Source organism: Protopterus annectens, chromosome 2.part2 (genome assembly GCF_019279795.1).
Source record: "Protopterus annectens isolate FY-2018-M chromosome 2.part2, PAN1.0, whole genome shotgun sequence".
In the NCBI taxonomy this organism is placed as follows: Eukaryota; Metazoa; Chordata; order Ceratodontiformes; family Protopteridae; genus Protopterus; species Protopterus annectens.
The window spans coordinates 415,450,540-415,469,318 of record NC_056730.1 but is presented as its reverse complement, the minus strand read 5'-3'; the positions used below and the strand labels follow the sequence as shown (position 1 = coordinate 415,469,318).

Genomic DNA, 18,779 nt, shown 5'->3' with positions numbered 1-18,779 from the left:
GGAAAGGAATCTTGGAAACCTTGGTTTTGCTGGATTCTTCTTCTGCGAGGATGGCCCTCTTCAATTTGAACTGCTACCTCTGCCTCTGAAGGAGATGTCCTCACATGAATCCTGGAAAGATCACCTGGCATTTACGGAACTATATTTTCTTGCCCACTCTTTGATTTCAGGAAAAAGATCATTGAGGACTAGGAAAAAAGATCCCTACAGCAGACAGGGCCCTTCCTTCCTGTTCACTACAGCAGAGCATTTCTTTTAACAGAAGGACCAAACAAGGACAATCCATCCAAAGGAGCATTGATGAAAGAAGACTTGAAAGGCTCTGCAAAGTCACATAACCACATCCAGGTGTGTCTCCATGCCTGAACTGGCAGCCCATGAGGTACCCCCTGCAGTATAGTTTATCAACCTCATGGACACATTGGAAATGGATACTAGATTAGCAAGTTCTGAGGATTATCTTTTATAATCCTCCAAAGACATGAAATCTGAGGGATCTAGAGAGCTCTTTGGTCAAATCCCTCTGCAACCTGGTAAACTGCACCAAATAATTCAGGGACCTCAACGGCAAAGGTCGCAGAAGCAAATATGCGCTTTCCAAATCTGTCCAATGCCCTCAACTCTCTATTAGGGGGACAGACAGGGGAGCTCTGGTCAGCTAACTCCTTTTTTGTTGCTGCTACCACAACCACAGCATCAACAGGGACTTCTTTACTCCAATGACGCCTGTCTTTTGGTGGTGACAAAAACCTTGTCTGGAAGATGGGGGATTGTTTTGACAGAGTCTGGTTCCTTCCATGCCCGGCGAGAGACTAGGTCGATAAACTCATCAGCCGGGGGAGCCACCCAAGAGGTAGATGGGCCAGAACCAAAAGCTTCCAAAAATACTGACTCCTCCAAAGAAGGAATATCTGAGTGTCAACCACCCTTCTGCTTAAGGATCTCCAAAATGTCTCCAAATGAAATATCATCAAGTGGTGATCTGGGGGACCCTTCCCCTTCAAAGTCAGTATCCTCTGTGAGAGATTCCAAAGGGAAATCTACGGGCCTCCTTCTGCAAGTTCTCATACAGAGAACCTCCTCAGCGGGATACTCTGGGGAGGTGTCCGAAGAAAGGGGAATTTCCTCTAAGGGAAATTTCTGGACACTAGTTGGCACTAGCTATCCCTGCAGAATAGGTCTGATGGGATCAGAGCTCGGACCCACTGGAGGAATAGATGTAATATCCAAATTAAAAAGAGAAATCAGGTCTTTTGGATAAGAGAAAACCCTCTCCACTACATCAAAAGCAGAAGGGCCAGGAGAAGCTGTGGTCACATCAAAGCCAAAACTTCAGAAGACGACAAGCCCTGACTCTGTCCTGATCCATGCCTCAAGGAGGAACCTGGACCCGAGTGATCTAGCCCTGAGGCTCCGAGGGGCATGGAAGGCTCTGACATCATCAAAGTAGATCCCACTCCCCCCAGATCCAACACCAATGCTTTGGCTCTGAGATTCATCCTGATCTGAGAGGATAGGAGCAGAACCAGACAAGAGGAACTGTTGGAGCCGAACAAGTAACCCTCTTCGGCTCTAACACCAATTCTCTCAGGAGTCTTGGATCTGAGTGCTCCAAAACTACGGGATGGATTACAGAAGGAGATATTACTATACAGGAAGTGGAAGAAAGGCTTATAGATCCGATGGGAGACAGGACTGGAATAACCCTCATCTGAATCTGAGAAATGTTCTCATCATCCTCTCCACTTCAGTCTAGGAGAGACTTCGGGAGGAAATGACAGACAAGGTAATGAACTGTGGCCTAGAGTGTTTCCTCAGAGTGGTTTTCAGGAAGGAGGAATGAAGCTAAGGAGAGACAGGGCTCAACCACAAACTTGGGTGAGCAAGTTCTGGGAGTCCCTGAAGCACCAGAGTTCAGATCCGAGGGCTGTATCAGAGATTTGCTTGATATACTTATCAGATCCAAGGGCTTAGGAGCTGACGTTTTCATTTTTGGATCTAAGGAAGCAGGATCTGAAGATCTTCAGATTTTCTGAGGAGATTCCAAAGTTGTAGAGGTAGAAAGTGTCTTCGGAGATCTATGAGGGGACCTCTTTCTAGGCTCCAACGGAGCTCTGGAATGTTTTCTGGAGTTTGGAGCTCAGAAGAAGAAGAGCAAGAGGGGAGCAATCAATCCCTTGAGGACCATCTTGTTCCTTCTAGCCGTAGAATTAAAGGCAGCACACATAGTGCAATTGATATCAAGAAGTGTTGATCGTAGGCAACAAACAACACCCCTTTGGGCATCAGAATTTGGAATTTTATTAAATCCTTTTGGCTTCTCAGCCATAGTTTTGGTGAAAAAAGAGGAAAGATAGAATGGAAAGATTTTTTAAAACTGCAAAAACTACCAACAATAGTAGAGGTAGATACCCTAAAAAGGGTATGAAAGGAAGTAGAAGCAAAGAAAGGAGGTGCCAACAATGGTATGCAACAAGTAAACCTAACAAGGTAGAAAACAGAAGGAAAGAACCAACTGTTAGAAATTCCAGAAAGCTAGATAGATAAAAAGATGAAGGATTTAGAAAAAATAAATGGATAAGGTTATCTGAAAAACTTCTCACAAATGCTCGAACGACTGAAAAAAAAGGCTTCTGAGAGAGGATCCGCATCTGTGTGGGATGGTTGCAAATGAGATTGGGGTATTGTAGACAGACTAGGGCATTATGGATACAGGCAAGAGCTCCACAGTTGGATCCATAAGTCTGGAATGCGGCAGAGTTGGATCTGAAGTCAGATCTGTAACCCACATCGCACAGGAATGAAAAGGACAACATCAGATCAATGATTTTAGTGTTTATGTTGCAAAAGGCAAACATATTTATGATTTTATGTTATTATATTTCTGCCTCCATCAGAAAAAGGAAAATGTACATGATTGTTGTGAAATGAATCTGAAGATATTAACATTTGAGATGCTATAAAATTAAAAAAATAACAACATGAAAGGCACAACACAGCCTGTGTTTTTACTGTATTTCTAAAATACAGCAAAAGTATAACTGTATGAGAACTTAACATAGTAACAGATGTTTAAGGAGATCACTGCTGTGAGATTTTAGACGCAGCAGGTCCAACATAAATCGCTCATCCATTATGGATACCACAACATTCCCAGTATAAGAGTGTCGTCTGCCCTTGCCATTTTACAGCCTTTTTGTCCAGAACAGTAAGGACTATTTATTTACCCTGAAAGCTAAGGATGAAGGCCTTGAAATAGCCAGGGGAGGGGATTGAGAGAGAAACACCCTCTAGTTCTAAGCTGAGGAGAGAGATGAGTGAAGATAGGTACAGGCTGCCAGCGTAGACAGATAGAATTTTGTAGATAATTCTGTCATTTGTAAATATTAATGTAAGCCACAGGCTTGTTCTCTTAGAGGGGAAAAATGGTGTTAAATGTGAAACTGCAAAAATGTAACAGTGCACTCTGATGTAAGAAAGCTAAGTCAAGCACTTTATGACTGTCTATGATGTCAAAATTTGGAGACGATATGTCTGGATGAAGGCATCCTGCCTGTTGTTTTGAGGCCAGAGTTAATGGCTAGAATTTGCATGTATAATTTCTTTTATTGCTCTGGCTTCCTGACCAGCTGCAAGATCAATAGGGCCATTAACCTCAGAGAATCTGTTAGCCTGGGAACCAGAAAGAAATTATGCAATCTGAAATGAATCAGTGGCACTGTGTTATCAGTTTAAGGACAGAAAGAATGAAAACATCCAACTCAGCACTGCCTGTGTCTAGATATAAGTAAGATATTAGAACTGTGTTTTTTCTTAGAAATAGCTAAGGGCTTCGGAAGATTAGACTAAGTGTTTTTCTGTGCTGATAGAACTTTTCTACAGTATTATTTTAAGTATTTCTCTGTGATCTCTGAGCTCTTGACTAGCACTATGTAGTAAGAAGTATTGTCTTGTGTTTTTATTTATTATTAAATATTTTTAAACCTTTCAACTGTGGCTGTTTTATGTAGAGATAATTTAAGCTCTAAGAGTACATTGAATGTACACAGTGATACTGTACCAAGTCACTCCAAATAAGTCTTGACTGTTAGGTTGCACTTACCACTTGAATAATAATATTGCACAGTAACAACTGGACACCCTTTTAAGGGCCTTTGATTAGCTGATAAATATTAGCTGGGTGGTGGCAGTGAAGGGGTACAGCTGGAGAACCTGTGCCAGCCTTCCCCAGGAGTGTCTGTGTAGTTGCATATAACTCTTATCTCAAGTGTGTGTGTGTCAGTTACTTGGGCAGGGACATGAAGCACTAGTTGGACAGAGAGGGTGCTGGAGGTTTTAGCTTGCCCACCAGGCTGAGATCTGGACCCTCTAGCTGTACCAGTGGGGAGTCTGATTGGGGATCTGGAGAGAAAAGGAGAAACCAGCCCCAGACTGACTGTGATCTCTGTGTGCTCTTAAGGGAAATTGTACTTTACTATGTGTGCATTTGTTATCCTTTCCCTACATGGATGCCCCTCACTGGTGTTAGTGGTGAGGATTGAGGATCCTTGATTGCTGGGCCAGTGCACGGGCGTCACAAGATATAAGAGGAAAAATGTCTTCCCTACATCTATTCAGACCTGAGCAGGCATGAGCCCTAACAGAAAGAGAAGGGTGGGTAGCATAAGACTAGACACCAGCCCAGCACAGGATGCTCCAACAAAGAATGAGGGGATGGAGTGGGGGACAGTACTCCAATAGTGAGTTATTTAAACATCTACTATTATGGTACATTCTTTCAAAATTGTAACACATTCTTCTTTTAGATCACCACTGCAGCAGTCCTGATGATTCTTGGAGCACACAAGGATGGGGACTTGGCCTGAAAAGAAGGATTAGCTGCAACATATTTAGAAGAATGACCATAGCAAACCCAGCTTTTGCCCTGGAAAAGTTGCACAGTTTATAGTGTTAGGAAAGGCTATAAATAAAGAATCCCATAGAAGCTTCTAAATAGCCTAAGTAGTCACCCCCTGGAGGAATTTAAAAAAAGGAAATAAAAAAGCCCACATTGAGCAACAGTAAAAGTACCCTTAGCATTCAGAACATGATACAATGAGCCGGTCACTGGGAAATTGGATATGGCCCTTTCCTCTTCCTTGGTGCAAAGGACAATAACAAATGATTCAATACTAACAAATCAATAATATTTATTAATAACTACAACTATGCTTTACTAGCTTCAGCTAGTCCATAACTTTTTCATACGCTGTATATAGCAATGTACACTAACTACTTATTCTTCTTCCTAGCCCAGACTCCCCTACAAGACCTACTAACACGTTACAATTTTACCCCAAATCATTAGTATAGTTGCTAATTATACACTGTACAGACCATTATCAGAGATTGGCTGCTTCTATTTCTGTACATATTTTTTTATTAAACTTGCATGTTGACAGACTGCACAGAACATTACCATATATCTATTACTACTCCATCTGTATTCATCTCCAGAACTATTAATATCCAGTTATTCTACTTACAACAACTCCATTTTCAAATGGATTATTAATTGTTTCTGAATATGCTAAGTTCTAAAACCACAGTATGTCTTTTGGCCTGGATCATGCCTGAAAATGGCCCTTGGACCAGTGTGCTTACTCAGTTAGCAAAGGTTTAAGTAATTAATTAATATTGCCCCCTCCTATTTTAAAGACAGGAAAAGAAGACAGGTAATTGAACAGATTGGTTTAGGGTATGTTCTGTGATCCATGACTACTTCTGGTACTAAGGAGAGATTTGTTCTCAAAAACACTCTTGCCCTTGTACAAAAATAAGAATGGATCCACCTGAAACCCTTTTTTGCAGAAGCGATGGTTACCAACAAAGCCGTCTTCTAAGTGAGAATTTCTGTTTCTGTAGGCTCCAAAAGGCAAGTCAGTCAGTTTTTCTAGGACACTACAGAATACATAGTCAACTGACTTGGAAAAAAATACAGAAAAAAATAAGCAAAGATTTAGATGACATGCATAATTTGCAGAAGTTAGACATTAGTGTAAAGGTAAGAATGGCAAAAATGAAGCTTTCCAAAAGAACTGTTCAAAAATAGCAGAAACTGAAGACAGAGCTCAGAAACAGAATCTGAGGTTCTCTGTTAAAACTGGAGAGAGCACAGATTATCAGTTTTATGAGGACACAAATAAGTAACTGGATTGAACTATTAACTAAGACAGCACATTGTATGCAGATCCCATATCATGGTATAAGGAAACAGATGAGCCCTACTCTGGTGAAGATGTAAATGTACCAGTAGAAGGATGTGCTGGAGTAATACGTGTCAGAGGGAAAATGTGTTGAAAGTTGGTGACAGAAGAGTTGCATGAAAAAATACTATTAACTAAACCAGGCCAAAAAAGTCAATTAATCCCAGTAATGAGAGATGGTGTCAATCTGGGCTGAGATTCAAACTGTTATATCTAGCACTTTCCAGACTGTTTTTTTCTTGGTGGGTAAAGGATGTTCATGGAAGCAGAGCAGATAGTTAAAAAGATTTGGTCAAAAGAAAACAAACCAGCAAGTGGAAAAGGATTCAGCTTCTCAGCCTTCCTTCAGTAATCTGGGCCAAGGATAGATTATTCTAGTAAAACCATTCCCACTGCTTCAAAGACATTGAGAAAACTAGGAACTGAACAAAAGCATAATAATAAATTTAATTTCAAACCCAATGTTTGTAATGATATTAGCTGAAGATGAGGAGTAAGTTGGAAGATAAGATAAACTTTATGAAAAAAAAGTAGGACTGCAATGGTTATATATTTGGACTGTTAAGACATGAAAAGTAGCGAAAAGAGGTTTTAACTACATTGACAGTGATGGAACTGAAGTAGCAATCTCAATTTCATCTTTAGCTGCATGAAAAAAAGGACAGAAGACAAAAAGAAACCAAATATGTAGTTGTTTTAATTTCTGAAAAGGTCTTTTAGCTGAAACTGCACGTCATCTTTGTAAAACTATAAATTATAATAAGTCATTTAATAGTCCTCTGTTGTGGGTACATCAACTGCTGTTACATAAATTAAAGAATAAATGGGTATGACAGTAATTAGTTACACGTATAACATGCCAAGATTTGCACTGTATACAGAATGGTGAAAATGCAAAGTGCTGCTATTTGTTGCTGAGAACTGAACAGCTCAAATGAAAACTATCAAAGTATTATTAACAGTTTATGTAAATACAAAGGCAAATAGATAAGGCTACTACATGTCATTTAGCAAAGGGGTCTCATTATCTAAGCTAAATAGCTTAAAATTAAAGGAAGTTAAGGAACTGGGATAAATGCTAATCTCAGAAATATCTGTAAACAGATGCACTTGAAATAAGACAGACATCATCAATCAGCAAATGATTAAATACTGCACTCTAAGTGACCTTTTCAGTATTCCCTCAAGAGAGAGAATTTAAACTGAAAAGGACATTGGTATGGAGCTTAATGAGAAGGGAAAATTAAGCTAAAATGAAGATCAAAATTATTAGTTTCTAATTGGAAACACTGCTTCAGCGACTCCAACTGAGAAAGTGTTAAATAAATCACAACAATATTAAGTTTATTAATTGAAGGATGGTAGTGACATTTTCTTTGAGGTATGAAAAAAACTGATATTTCACTAAACATATGCTAGGGAGGAAAGTAGATTAGACAGCAACAAAAAGGCATTATATTTAAAATAATCACAGGTGAAATCCTACATTACAGCATGACTCGTCAGCGTTTTTGTAAGTAAAACCTGTGTAAGCTATGCTACCACAGAACTTAAAGCATTAGCTCATAGCTTGAAGTATTACATTTTTTCTTTTCCTTTTTAATTGCATCTAGTTCTGTGTGCGCTATGAGTTTTAGAAATGGAAACGTGATCAAATGCAATCTTTGAAAAAAGGGTAACATGAGATATAAAAAGGCTGATAAGTTGCTAACATACAGAACTTTTTCCTGCCACCTACAATTGTGCTTTATATAAGATGCCAGGCTAAACATTATATGCAAAAACAATATCAAACATCATTAGTGATAGTGACGTTTACTTGTTAGAAGGTCTACACTGTCAACATTAAGATGTAAAGAAATAACTTTAACAGGACAGATAAAGGGTGAAGGATAATGTCCTACAACTGTGAAAACAGCAGTGCAACAGGAAAACACACTTGGACAGAAATGAGCATGCGAAACCTGAGGAAGCAAAGGTTTCAGCATGGATATCCAGCAGTGTAAAAGACAAAGGAAGTGAAGAGTAATTACATCAGTAGGGAGAGGGGCTTCATTTGATAAAAGAAAAAAATAATATTTTTTGATTTGCGGCAGTTAGGGGTTCTTTCCAAGGAAGGAGATTTACTCTGGCACACTTTTATATTACCTGTAAGACAAAGAGAAAAGATTAGTTATGTAAGAACTTACCATAACCTTAGATGTCCTTCTCTTCCATGTTGCAGTAGTCATCTGTGGGGAGGTCACTGCCTGCAGCACCGGACATCCGGCCAGTATATCAAAGTCTTAGGATCAGGGGTACATGCGATGTTTCATGCCACAGCCATAAACCTATGTCAGCTATAAAAGTGACGACTGCACGTACCCACTTCAGAAATGACTGACGCATACAGTAGCACCCCCTGGGAAGTAAAAAAAAAAAAAAAAGGAAGTTTTTCAGACCTACATATGCCACCAGGCAAGAAGGCACTTTATAGAGGTATGTGCCTGTTGCTGTGCCCTGTTTGATGGACAGAAGATAGGGAAATGTCGCACAAGAAGGATAAACCGTGTGGGGGGGCTGAATGCTGCAACATGGAAGAGGAGGACAGCTAAGGTTATGGTAAGTTCTTACACAACTAATCTATGTCCTTCTATTCTCATGTTGCAGTATTCGTAACTGTAGGGAGAGTAACAAAGTTTTACGTATGTGCCTGGGAGGTAGGTTGATGGGACCCTGTAAAACTGACTTAGCAAACCCAGTTCTGGCTCCAGAAATCAAATCTAGTTTGTAATGCTTGGTAAAGGTATGAACTGAAGACTAGGTGGCCGCTTCCAGTATGAAAGCGTAGCCCACCTCCTTGAAAAAGGCTGCTGAAGAAGCAGCAGGCCTAGTAGAATGAGCTCTCACATTGGCAGTTAAATCTTTTCCATGAAAGGAATAACAAGCTTTAGAAATCCATGATGACATAGTCTGTTTAGAGACTGCTTTCCCCACTTCCCTTGGGTGAAAGGAGACAAACAGCTGGTCAGACTTTCTAATGGATTTGGTCTTGTCGAAGTAATACCCAAGTTGTCTATGAACATCCAAGGAATGTAAAGTTCTTTCAAAGGAATTTTGAGGTTGAGGGAAGAAAATAGGAAGGTTAATGGTCTGATTCAAGGACAGCTCATTAACCACTTTAGGCATGAAGGAAGGATTAGTCCTGAAGGAGACCCTGTCCTTATGGAAGATATGGTAAGGAGGGGTAGCCATAAGGGCTTGGATTTCTGAAACCCTCCTGGCGGACGTGAGGGCCACCAGCAGTACTGTTTCCCAAGTACATAGTTTCAGTGATGCTGAGTGAGCTGGTTCAAATGGAGGTAATGTGAGTTTTTCAAGGACAAAATTAAGGTCCCATGAAGGAGGTATCGGTTTACAAGGTGGTCTGACATGGAGGACCCCTCTTAATAATAGTTTTACCTCTAATCTGGATGTCACAGGAGGTACTAAAGGGAGACAGGCGGAAATGGCTGACAAGTGTACCTTAACAGAAGAGTAGGTCAGTCCTGAATGTAGAAGCTCACACAAGTAAGAAAGGTTCATGGGTACTGGAATAAGAAAAGGGTCCTGTTTTTTCTTTTGACACCACCTGGAGAATCTTTTCCATTTTGACACATAATTTCTCCTGGTACTAGGTTTCCTGGCCTCCTGTAGGACATTGAGTGCATCCTTTGAATATAGGTGTCTGAAGGGGATCAGAACTCTATCACCCATAGGGTCAGTCTGAGGTTGAGCACCTGAGGGTGTATAAGAGATCCCTTGTATTTGTGTGAGTACGTCAAATCGGTGGGGTAACCTGTGGTGATTGCCCTTGGCTAGTAGGTGAAGTCGGGGAAATCAATGCTGTCTTGGCCAAAAGGGGATCATCAGCAGGATTTTTGGTTTGTCCCTCTGGATCTTCAGAAGGACTTTTTGAATCAGTGTGATGGGGGGGGAGCATAAAGATAAATCCCCACACAAGAAAAAGAGAAGGCGTCCACCTTCCAAGCCTGTGGATGTGGATCTCTTGTGCAAACCAGAGGCATCTGCCTGAGGAATATCCCACTTGTGAATAAGATCCAAGAACACCTCCCTGTGAAACATCCATTCGTGAGAGGGTGCAGAGGCTCTGCTGAGAGTGGCCATCATTACATTTTCTGCAGAAGGAATGTATACTGCTAGCAGATGAATGTGTAGTTTTGCTGCTACGGACCAAATCTGAATAGCCAAGCTGCAAAGCAGGCAGGACCTTGTCCCCCCTGCTTGTTGATATACCACAGGACAGTCATATTTGTCTGTGACTACTTTCAAGGTGGCTAGTAAGAGAATTTGGTGGAATGTTTGTAATACTAGGAGAAGGGCCCTCATCTCTTTGATACTGATGTGGTCCCTTTGTCTGAGGGAGGACCACTCTCCCTGAACTTTGTTCTGGTTGTTGTGGAATTCCCTGGCTCATATGGTTTGAAGAAAGAGAAGTGTTTGAAGGTAAGGGCTGAGAGCTTCTACCTTCTGGCAGGGGGTGAAGGCTGTCATCTTGTCAGTTTTTACCCTGCACCCTAAGACCACCAGGTCTGCGGTGGGTGTCAGGTGAGACTTTTGCTGATTCATAGTGAACCCTAGGTCTGCCAAGGTTTTGGACACAATGCGTAGGTGACAGTGAAGGGTGTGACAGTCCTGGAGAATTATTAACAGGTCATCCAGTTAGGGGTATAATTGAATGCCCTGCACACTGTAGTGGGCAATAACTGGAGCTGGGCACTTTGCAAATACGCTGCGAGCTCTAGAGAGCCCAAATGGCTGTGCAGAAAATTGAAAATGCAAGGAACCCACTGAGAAACATGGGAATTTCCTGTAGCTGGGATGAATGGGGATATGAAGGTAGGCATCCTTCAGATCCAGGGATACCGTGAAAGCTTGGTGGGGGATGAGGGGTAGGACATAATTCAAGGTGAATTCTGAAGGTAGACACCTTGAGAAATAGACGGAGGACTAACAAATCCAGAATTGGTCCCCAAGGATCATCTTTTATTGGGACCAAAAACATCACTGAGTAAAATCCCTTGTTTGTCTGATCTAGAGGTACTCTTTCTATGGTGCCCTTACCTAAAAGCTCATCCAGAATTGGAGGAAAGAGATGAAGCTGACTTGGAGAGGGTTGGGGTATCCCCTGGAAAGGAGGAAGTGTCCACCAAGGCATAAAATAACCCTTTTGAATGATGGAGATGACCCAAGTCTCTGAGTTGATCTTCTGCCAGGAGGGTAGGGAAAGGGTGAGGCAAAGGGACAGGGGGTGTGGAGGTGGGTAATGGGCTTGAGTCACAGTGGAGGGGCTCCATCAGGGTAAGGCTGCCTCCAAAAGGAAGTAGGGGTGGAAGAGGAGGGTGGTCTAGGAGTGGAGTGTTTCCTAGATTGTCTCCATCCCATAGCTTGTAAGGCAGTAGACTGAGATGACTACCTCCTAATAAAAATGGTCCTTTGAGGGTAGTTATTATGGTACCTAGGAATAAGTGAGACTAACAAATGTTTTAAATTTTGTAGCTCCTTGCCCTTTTCTTGCAGGGATTTTTAGGAGCTCTGCAGAAGCTGCACCAAAAAGGGCCTTATTATCAAGTGGTGCATCCAGCAATTTGGTTTGTACATCCATGGGAAGGGACTGGAGCCTCACCCAGAAGTATCTTCTCAGGACAGAACCTGAGGCTGCAGATTTGGAAGATGCTTCTACCGCATCATAACTGCACTTGATGGAGTGCTTGGTCACCTGAGAGGTAATAGAGAGCAGGGCGAAGAGTTGTGACTTAGCAGGACAGTCTGGCACATCTGGTATAAATGCAGAGGGTTTTGATAGGGTATCTAAAACAAACCTAGCAATGTGTGTTTGATAATATAGGGTTCCGATGGCTAGTGTGGAAGTAGTATAAACTTCCTTTCCTAGCCTATCCATAAATTTGCTGTCCTTGTCTGAGGGAAACAGCGAGCTGGAAGGCAGGTGTCTGAATGATTTGTCTGCTGACACTACTATGACGGCTGGGTCTGCAGGGGGGGGGGGGTTCTTGAATAAGAACTGTGCATCCTGAGGAACATTAAAAAAGCTATCCAGATGTTTGGAAGCTGGGGGATGAGAATCAGGGGCCTGAGATGCAGTCAGAAAGGTATCATGAAAGGCTGGGAGTAGGGGAGGGACTGGAGATGGGGAGGGCTGGTCCATCTGCAGTAGTTCAAAATGCCTTACTTTAGTTTCTGAAACATTTGAGGCCTGCTATTTGAAATGTTCTCTCATAAGAGAAATGGTGTCCCCAAAGGAGAATTCTTCCCCCGGAGATTCAGGACTAATAGTGTCCTCATCCTCAGGAGTAATGAAATCCTTGGGAGATTCCATTTGGGAACAATAAGTAAGTGATTAATCAGAAGAGGAGAGCTCTTCCTCTGAATCCTCTAAGGCCTACACAAGTGTAGGGGCTGGATGGGGCACCTGAGAGTGGAGGGTCTGGAAAGCTCTGAAAATATTTTGGGAAAAGGTTTCCATCCAGGAGCTGGTTCTGTTTCTCTGTGTTTTAATTGTTGCTTCCTCTTAAGAGGAGTAGAAGGATCCATTGGTTTTGAAGCCAATGCCTGGGTGGATGGAAAGATGGGAGTAGGCCCCTCCAATGCCATGAGCCATGGTTCGCCATCATCATCAGGAGCTGATCGCTCTGTGTTTCTGCCAAACCTGTTTCCACCATGGCTCCTGGTTCTAGCTGTGAAACCAACGTCCAATGGGACCCTTGGCCAACATCTGCCTCAAGAATCTCGCCAGAATCCTGAGGTACAGCATGGGTATCATGCCTAACTCTTTTGGCCTTCTTTAGAGGTGGTTCCTCTGAGGTACCTACCCCACCCCTCCATGCCTAATGCCAAACACCAGAGTCTCTGGTTTTCTAAGTAAGTTTTAGGGCAGCCAAGTGGCTGTATTCTGTTTCTGGCATGAAAGACTTGCAGATGTCGCAAGACATATGGTCATCGCCTTCACCTAAACAAAATAAGCACTGATCATGCGTGTCCTTATGTGGAATTTTTCTTTCACAAGCACACTTCCCTTTCCTAGCTGACATGTATGTTTGAAAAGCTAGAAGAAAGGTAAACAAAAAACCCAAAAGGGTACTTATCTGTATCAGACAGCCGAAACAAACAAGGAAACTGATTCCCGGAGCTGGCAATCAGAGATCCGTAGATCACTGGGGCAGAAAAGTTCTAAAGTGGGGATGTGCAGATGTCACTTTTATAGCCAACGTTCACGTACCCCTGATCCTAAGATTCTGGTATACTGGCCGGATGTCCAGTGCTGCAGGCAGTGACCTCCCTACAGTTATGAATACTGCAACATGAGAATGAAGGACATTGTGTTTTTAACAAGGTATTTTAATCATGAGTAGGACTGGAATTTCATTTTTAATAGTAAGAATGCGCTGGAGTAGCTATACAAGATGTTACAACTAGAGATAGTAGATTTTCAAAGAAGTATATTAAAGTATTTGGTACAGAGGACATTATTTCAATAACAGGAGCTCAAATACAATTAGTGTAGTATTCCCCAAGGTAGAGCAAATAGGCCAGTTTGGACAGAATCTATGCATCACAGATTCATGTTCATTTGACTACAGATACTGAGACTCATTCAATAACTGTATCTGACCATGTCCCTCTCAGAATTAGTATACAAATGCAAGGTAATAAAGTAAGAGAGAGAGACATGTGGAGTTTCCTACATAATTAATGAAAAGAGAAGAATGTAAGGACTGAGTAGCAGTTAAAATTTGAGAGGTGCTGTAACAGATAAAAAGTGCCTCTGAAGGGGTACCTAGTACTTTGCTATTAAATAACTGCATGTTTACAATAAACACAGAGCACAGAAATTGCTAGCATGATGCTAGAGATCCCTGAGAGATGATAATATTTCATTTTTATGAACATTTGCATAAGGTTTAACAAACAAACTGTGATGAATAGCAAATTCACCTAAAAATCCCTGCAAAAAGATGTCATTCCTATATAGAGTTGGAAGCTGGGGGGAAGAAATTGATAAAAATGTGGAATGCATTGTTTAGTAATGTATTGAAAGAGGAAAGGTACTGCATCCTGGAGAAAAGAAGTGGTAGCAGTACTGTGAAAGACAGGAAAGACCTCCTGTAATCTGTGTTGTACAAACCAATTTCTATTTAAAATCAAGATTATAAAGTGTTTATGTCTATATGTAAGAAAACTGCAATAATGCTATAAAAATTGATACATATGGATCACTGTGGTTTTATCAAACCACAGTAGAGGTAATAAAGAGAATATATAAAGGATGAGGGTGAGAATAAAGGTGGGAAAGAAACTATTAGGCAAATTAAGTATAAGCAGAGAAGGAAGGAAAACAAGTCAAATAAGTCCTCTTTAGCAAGAAAATATGAGACTCACAAATTTGGGGATACAACCATTATGATAATCAAGAGAAAATAGCCTTGGGGCATGGCCAAGATGGTGAGCAGTTAATAGCACTTTTTTTAGCTCTGCTTCATTTTAACATCTCTGACAGGATTTTTACAACAAAACTCAAATGGAACATTTCAAAACTTGATGGATTTATAGCTGAACATCTGCTGAAAGATTTACTACAAAAATAACAAGTTTGAAACTCTTAACTCCTTTTTTTTGTCAAGAAAACTAGAAAAAAAATTGTCTCAGAATGTGCCACTCTAAGCCCAGTGTACAGGGCAGTACAATGAAAAAAGACTACAGGCTATACTAAGGAACATCAATGAGTTATCTTTAAAGACAGAAAAATTAATAAACAAAATGGACAATTTTAAAGAGAAATGTAAAAAACAAGTTGAAGTGCTAAGTGAATCTCTTAAACAACAATCATCACAAATCTCAAGTATAGAAGACTCAATGTCTGATTTTGATGGAAGATTACTTGAAAATGAGAACAACACTGAATTTCTTCTGAAACAAAACAACTTATTTCGGGAAAAAATAGAAGACTTAAATAACAGATCTAGAAGGAATAACGTCAGGATTTATGGCATTCCTGAAAAAGAAGAGGGAGACAGTAGGATTTAATTCCTTAATGCCTGGCTGCTTTGGCATTGAAAGGGCACAGAGATCACTTTCCAACTCATATTTAAAAAAGATTTTTTCTCAAGTTATAATAAGGATTTAGTCTTAAAAGCTGCATGGACTAATTATCGAGTTAAAATTAAAGAAAATACTATAGAATTTGACAATGACTATTCAACATTAGTGATGTCAAAGAGAAAAGCCTCTGAGCTACTTGCTAAAAGCTTAAAGAAATACAATTTTACAACACAAATCTCGTTTCCAGCAAAAATAAGGATTCACCTTCCAGAAGGAACACCTTGGAAGATACAATGAACTTTATACAGAAAAATAAAATCATAGAAAAAAAAACAGAAGAAATGGACTGGAATCTATCAACTTTTTGAAGAGAAATGCAACAAGAGATGGTTAATAAAAGACAAAAAAAGAGTAAAAAACTGAAACACAAATGAAAATCAATGTATTTCATAGTTACAAAGTGTTACTAATTTAAGGAAGTTCTTATGAACAAGTGCTGAATATTATTTCTAAAATGTTAGAGTTTGATTTTTTTTAGCTATACATGAAACTAAAGCCATTTATCATTTAGAGTTTAAAAGGTTAAATTATTCATTTTAATAGTTAATTAAGATGAAACTTATTTTAGGTGGGACACTTTCTGATATCTTAGCAGAGTTGGTTAATGTACTATTAAATATAATACAAGATGTAACAAAACAACACTAAACAGGCATGTTAAGTTACATTCTGGTTTCTTAAAATGGTCCAGTAGTGTGCAACTGATAGTATACGTGACATGCAATAGCATGCAGAAAAGACATGCTATGTTATAAACAAAATATAAAAATGATAGCTTTTTACATACATAAAAGTTAATATTGGAATGATATATTCACATTTGTTTATATGCTGTCTCTCCGTTAAAATGACAGTAAGCTTTATAGATTTTGGTAGATTTGTATTTTACAACATTTAGAAATGAAATGGAACCAGAACTTAATGAAACAATTTCTGTTAAAAGCCTGCTAAAATATAAGATTTTTATAAATACTTGTATATATTTTACTATTTGTAAATTATTTACAAAATTGATATTCATTCAAATAGTTTGTATGTATATAATTAATGTATACATTTTATTGGGTAGATATGGTATGATATCATTTCCTTATTTGTATTTAAATTGTAAAAAAGGAGCCTTTTATGAACTCAGCCATAGTGTCAAGGGGGGTTGTTTTAATAACTGGTTGTGCCTTTTGAAAATACTTAAAGTACATAATTTCTCATCTGAGCTAATAGCATTCATTTCTAAGTTATACAATAACTTTTGTGCTTATGTTAAAACAGGTTCTTTTCTTTCTAATTCCTTTAAATTCCAAAAGGGCACAAACAAGATTCTCCATTATCACCTTTACATTTTGTATTAGCTACAGAACCATTTGCTAATAGTATGAGATCCAATAAAAACATTAATGGTATCAAAATAAAAAAATTTCGAACTAAACATTCAACTCTTTGCTGATATTTTACCAGCAAAAGGAAATATAGAGAATTCGTTAGAGCATATAATTAGTTCTATACGTCAGTTTGAAGAAATCATGAACTTAAGATTTAAGTATAATAAAATAAGTACATTAATAATTAATAAAAAACGTTCATACAGAAATATTCTAACTTCAACTGGAATAGCAATCAAATGAAACACCTTAGTATAACAATTATGTCTAATAGTAAAGAAATGATACAAACATTTAAAAGGTTGTTGATAAAATTTTAAATTTAGTCATAAACTGGAACAAATTTTTCTTTACCATGGAAGAACAAGTAATGCCTATTAAGATGGTAATTCTGCCTAAAACATTGTTTATTTTGAAAATCTTTAGTGCTATCTCCACCAAAAATGATGAATATAAATAATATTCTACTTAAATTGAAGACTAAGTGGCCATGGTACAAATGTTTGCAGTGGAGACAATTTTGAAGCAAGCAATGGAAGCACTAACCTTCAACAAAGATAACAAGCTTTACACTTCCTATAGTGCCACATTTGGGGAAAACATCTGAAATGTTGGAACCTGCTACAGCAAGTCCAGCAACATAGACATTGAATGACCAAAAAATGGACTTACATATATTAAGTCTGAGATGGCCATTTCCCAAAATATTCCCTTTTCTGTGAAGTGTGGCAATCTCTGATTTAAAATGTGGTAAGTTTGGGGGTGGGAGGGTTTTTGCCCCACAAACTGGGGATGCAGGGGAGGGCTTATCCTCTTGCAAAAAAGAAGTTTAAAATTCAAGAGCAATGTTTGAAATTCACTCTTCTATATTTTCTATCCATTTTTTTCAAGGAGCCCCCACAGTTGGGGATAACTTCATCTGAGGGGGCAGAATGAAGATGTCCACTACAGACTGGCCTTTGGTTTATCTTCCCTCTTTACAATATTAATCAGTAAAAATAATATTTGTAAAATATATTCATAAGAAAAAAATATAAGTAATACTAAAATCTGAAAAAAAATTAAAAGTACCAAAGTTGCAGCACTATTGCCAATGTCTTCATAAAGAGGTAACATCAATCACAGTAGCCAGGTTACACTGTGCTGCTTTATTTATTTATTTATTTTCTACACAATGCTAACAAAGTTCCATATGTGTGCTCTGATGTATATGATACACCAAAGGTGATTTGTAATTTATTTTTTAACCCTTTAAAATAAAAAGGAGAAAGAAAATGCAACAATTGTTAGTGAATACTTACATCAAGTTTCTTCTGGTAATTCAAACTTCTTACAGATTTCCTAGCCAGATGTAGTGCATGAGCATCATCCGCGGCATAGTGATCAGTAACACCAGACTTCCTAGACAGAAAATCATTCCTGAGCTTTAGAATCTGCTAATATCATACTAAAGCAGTTCTTTCTCATAACATACACTCATTCACACTGCATCAAGCACAAATTCCCCCAAGAGCACACATGGAACATGTTCCAGACCTAGGACTGGACTCTCTGGCACTCCAGTTCCCAAACAAGACTCACTTTGGAGCACTGCATCTCAGTTCCAAGTAGCTAACACACCTACATCTGGGTATTTGATTTTCATACACACACACATTCACTCACTCACTCCTGGGAAAGGCTGGTATAGATTTACTAGCTGTACTCCTTCTGCCCAGGCTATAAGGTAACCTATATGCTACCAGTCAACTACTTTCAAACTCTTACAAAGGTATCCAATTATACTGAGTAAAATCAATAGTAATACAAATAGTACAGTGTAACCAAAGAAGCAAGGCTTTTCAGAGTGGCCAGGGCATCACTAAAATAAGTACAAGTACTCTCAAGATGTTAAATGTATTTTCTAAAAGGCCACCCACAATGAAATATATACAATATTTAATAATAAATAATAAAATACAAAACATGAGAATACTAAATATTTAAGTACAATAAACAC

General features: G+C 39.2%; 1 protein-coding gene across 1 annotated transcript in view; it reads right to left on the bottom strand.

The window, feature by feature from the left end:
* The window catches only part of MCCC2 (methylcrotonyl-CoA carboxylase subunit 2), a 1,233,028-nt gene that overhangs the window by 711,414 nt on the left and 502,835 nt on the right, over positions 1–18,779 (bottom strand). The window contains exon 8 of the mRNA XM_044064435.1: positions 18,082–18,181. Coding sequence (XP_043920370.1) covers positions 18,082–18,181 — 100 coding nt within the window. The remainder of the gene's footprint in view (positions 1–18,081; positions 18,182–18,779) is intronic.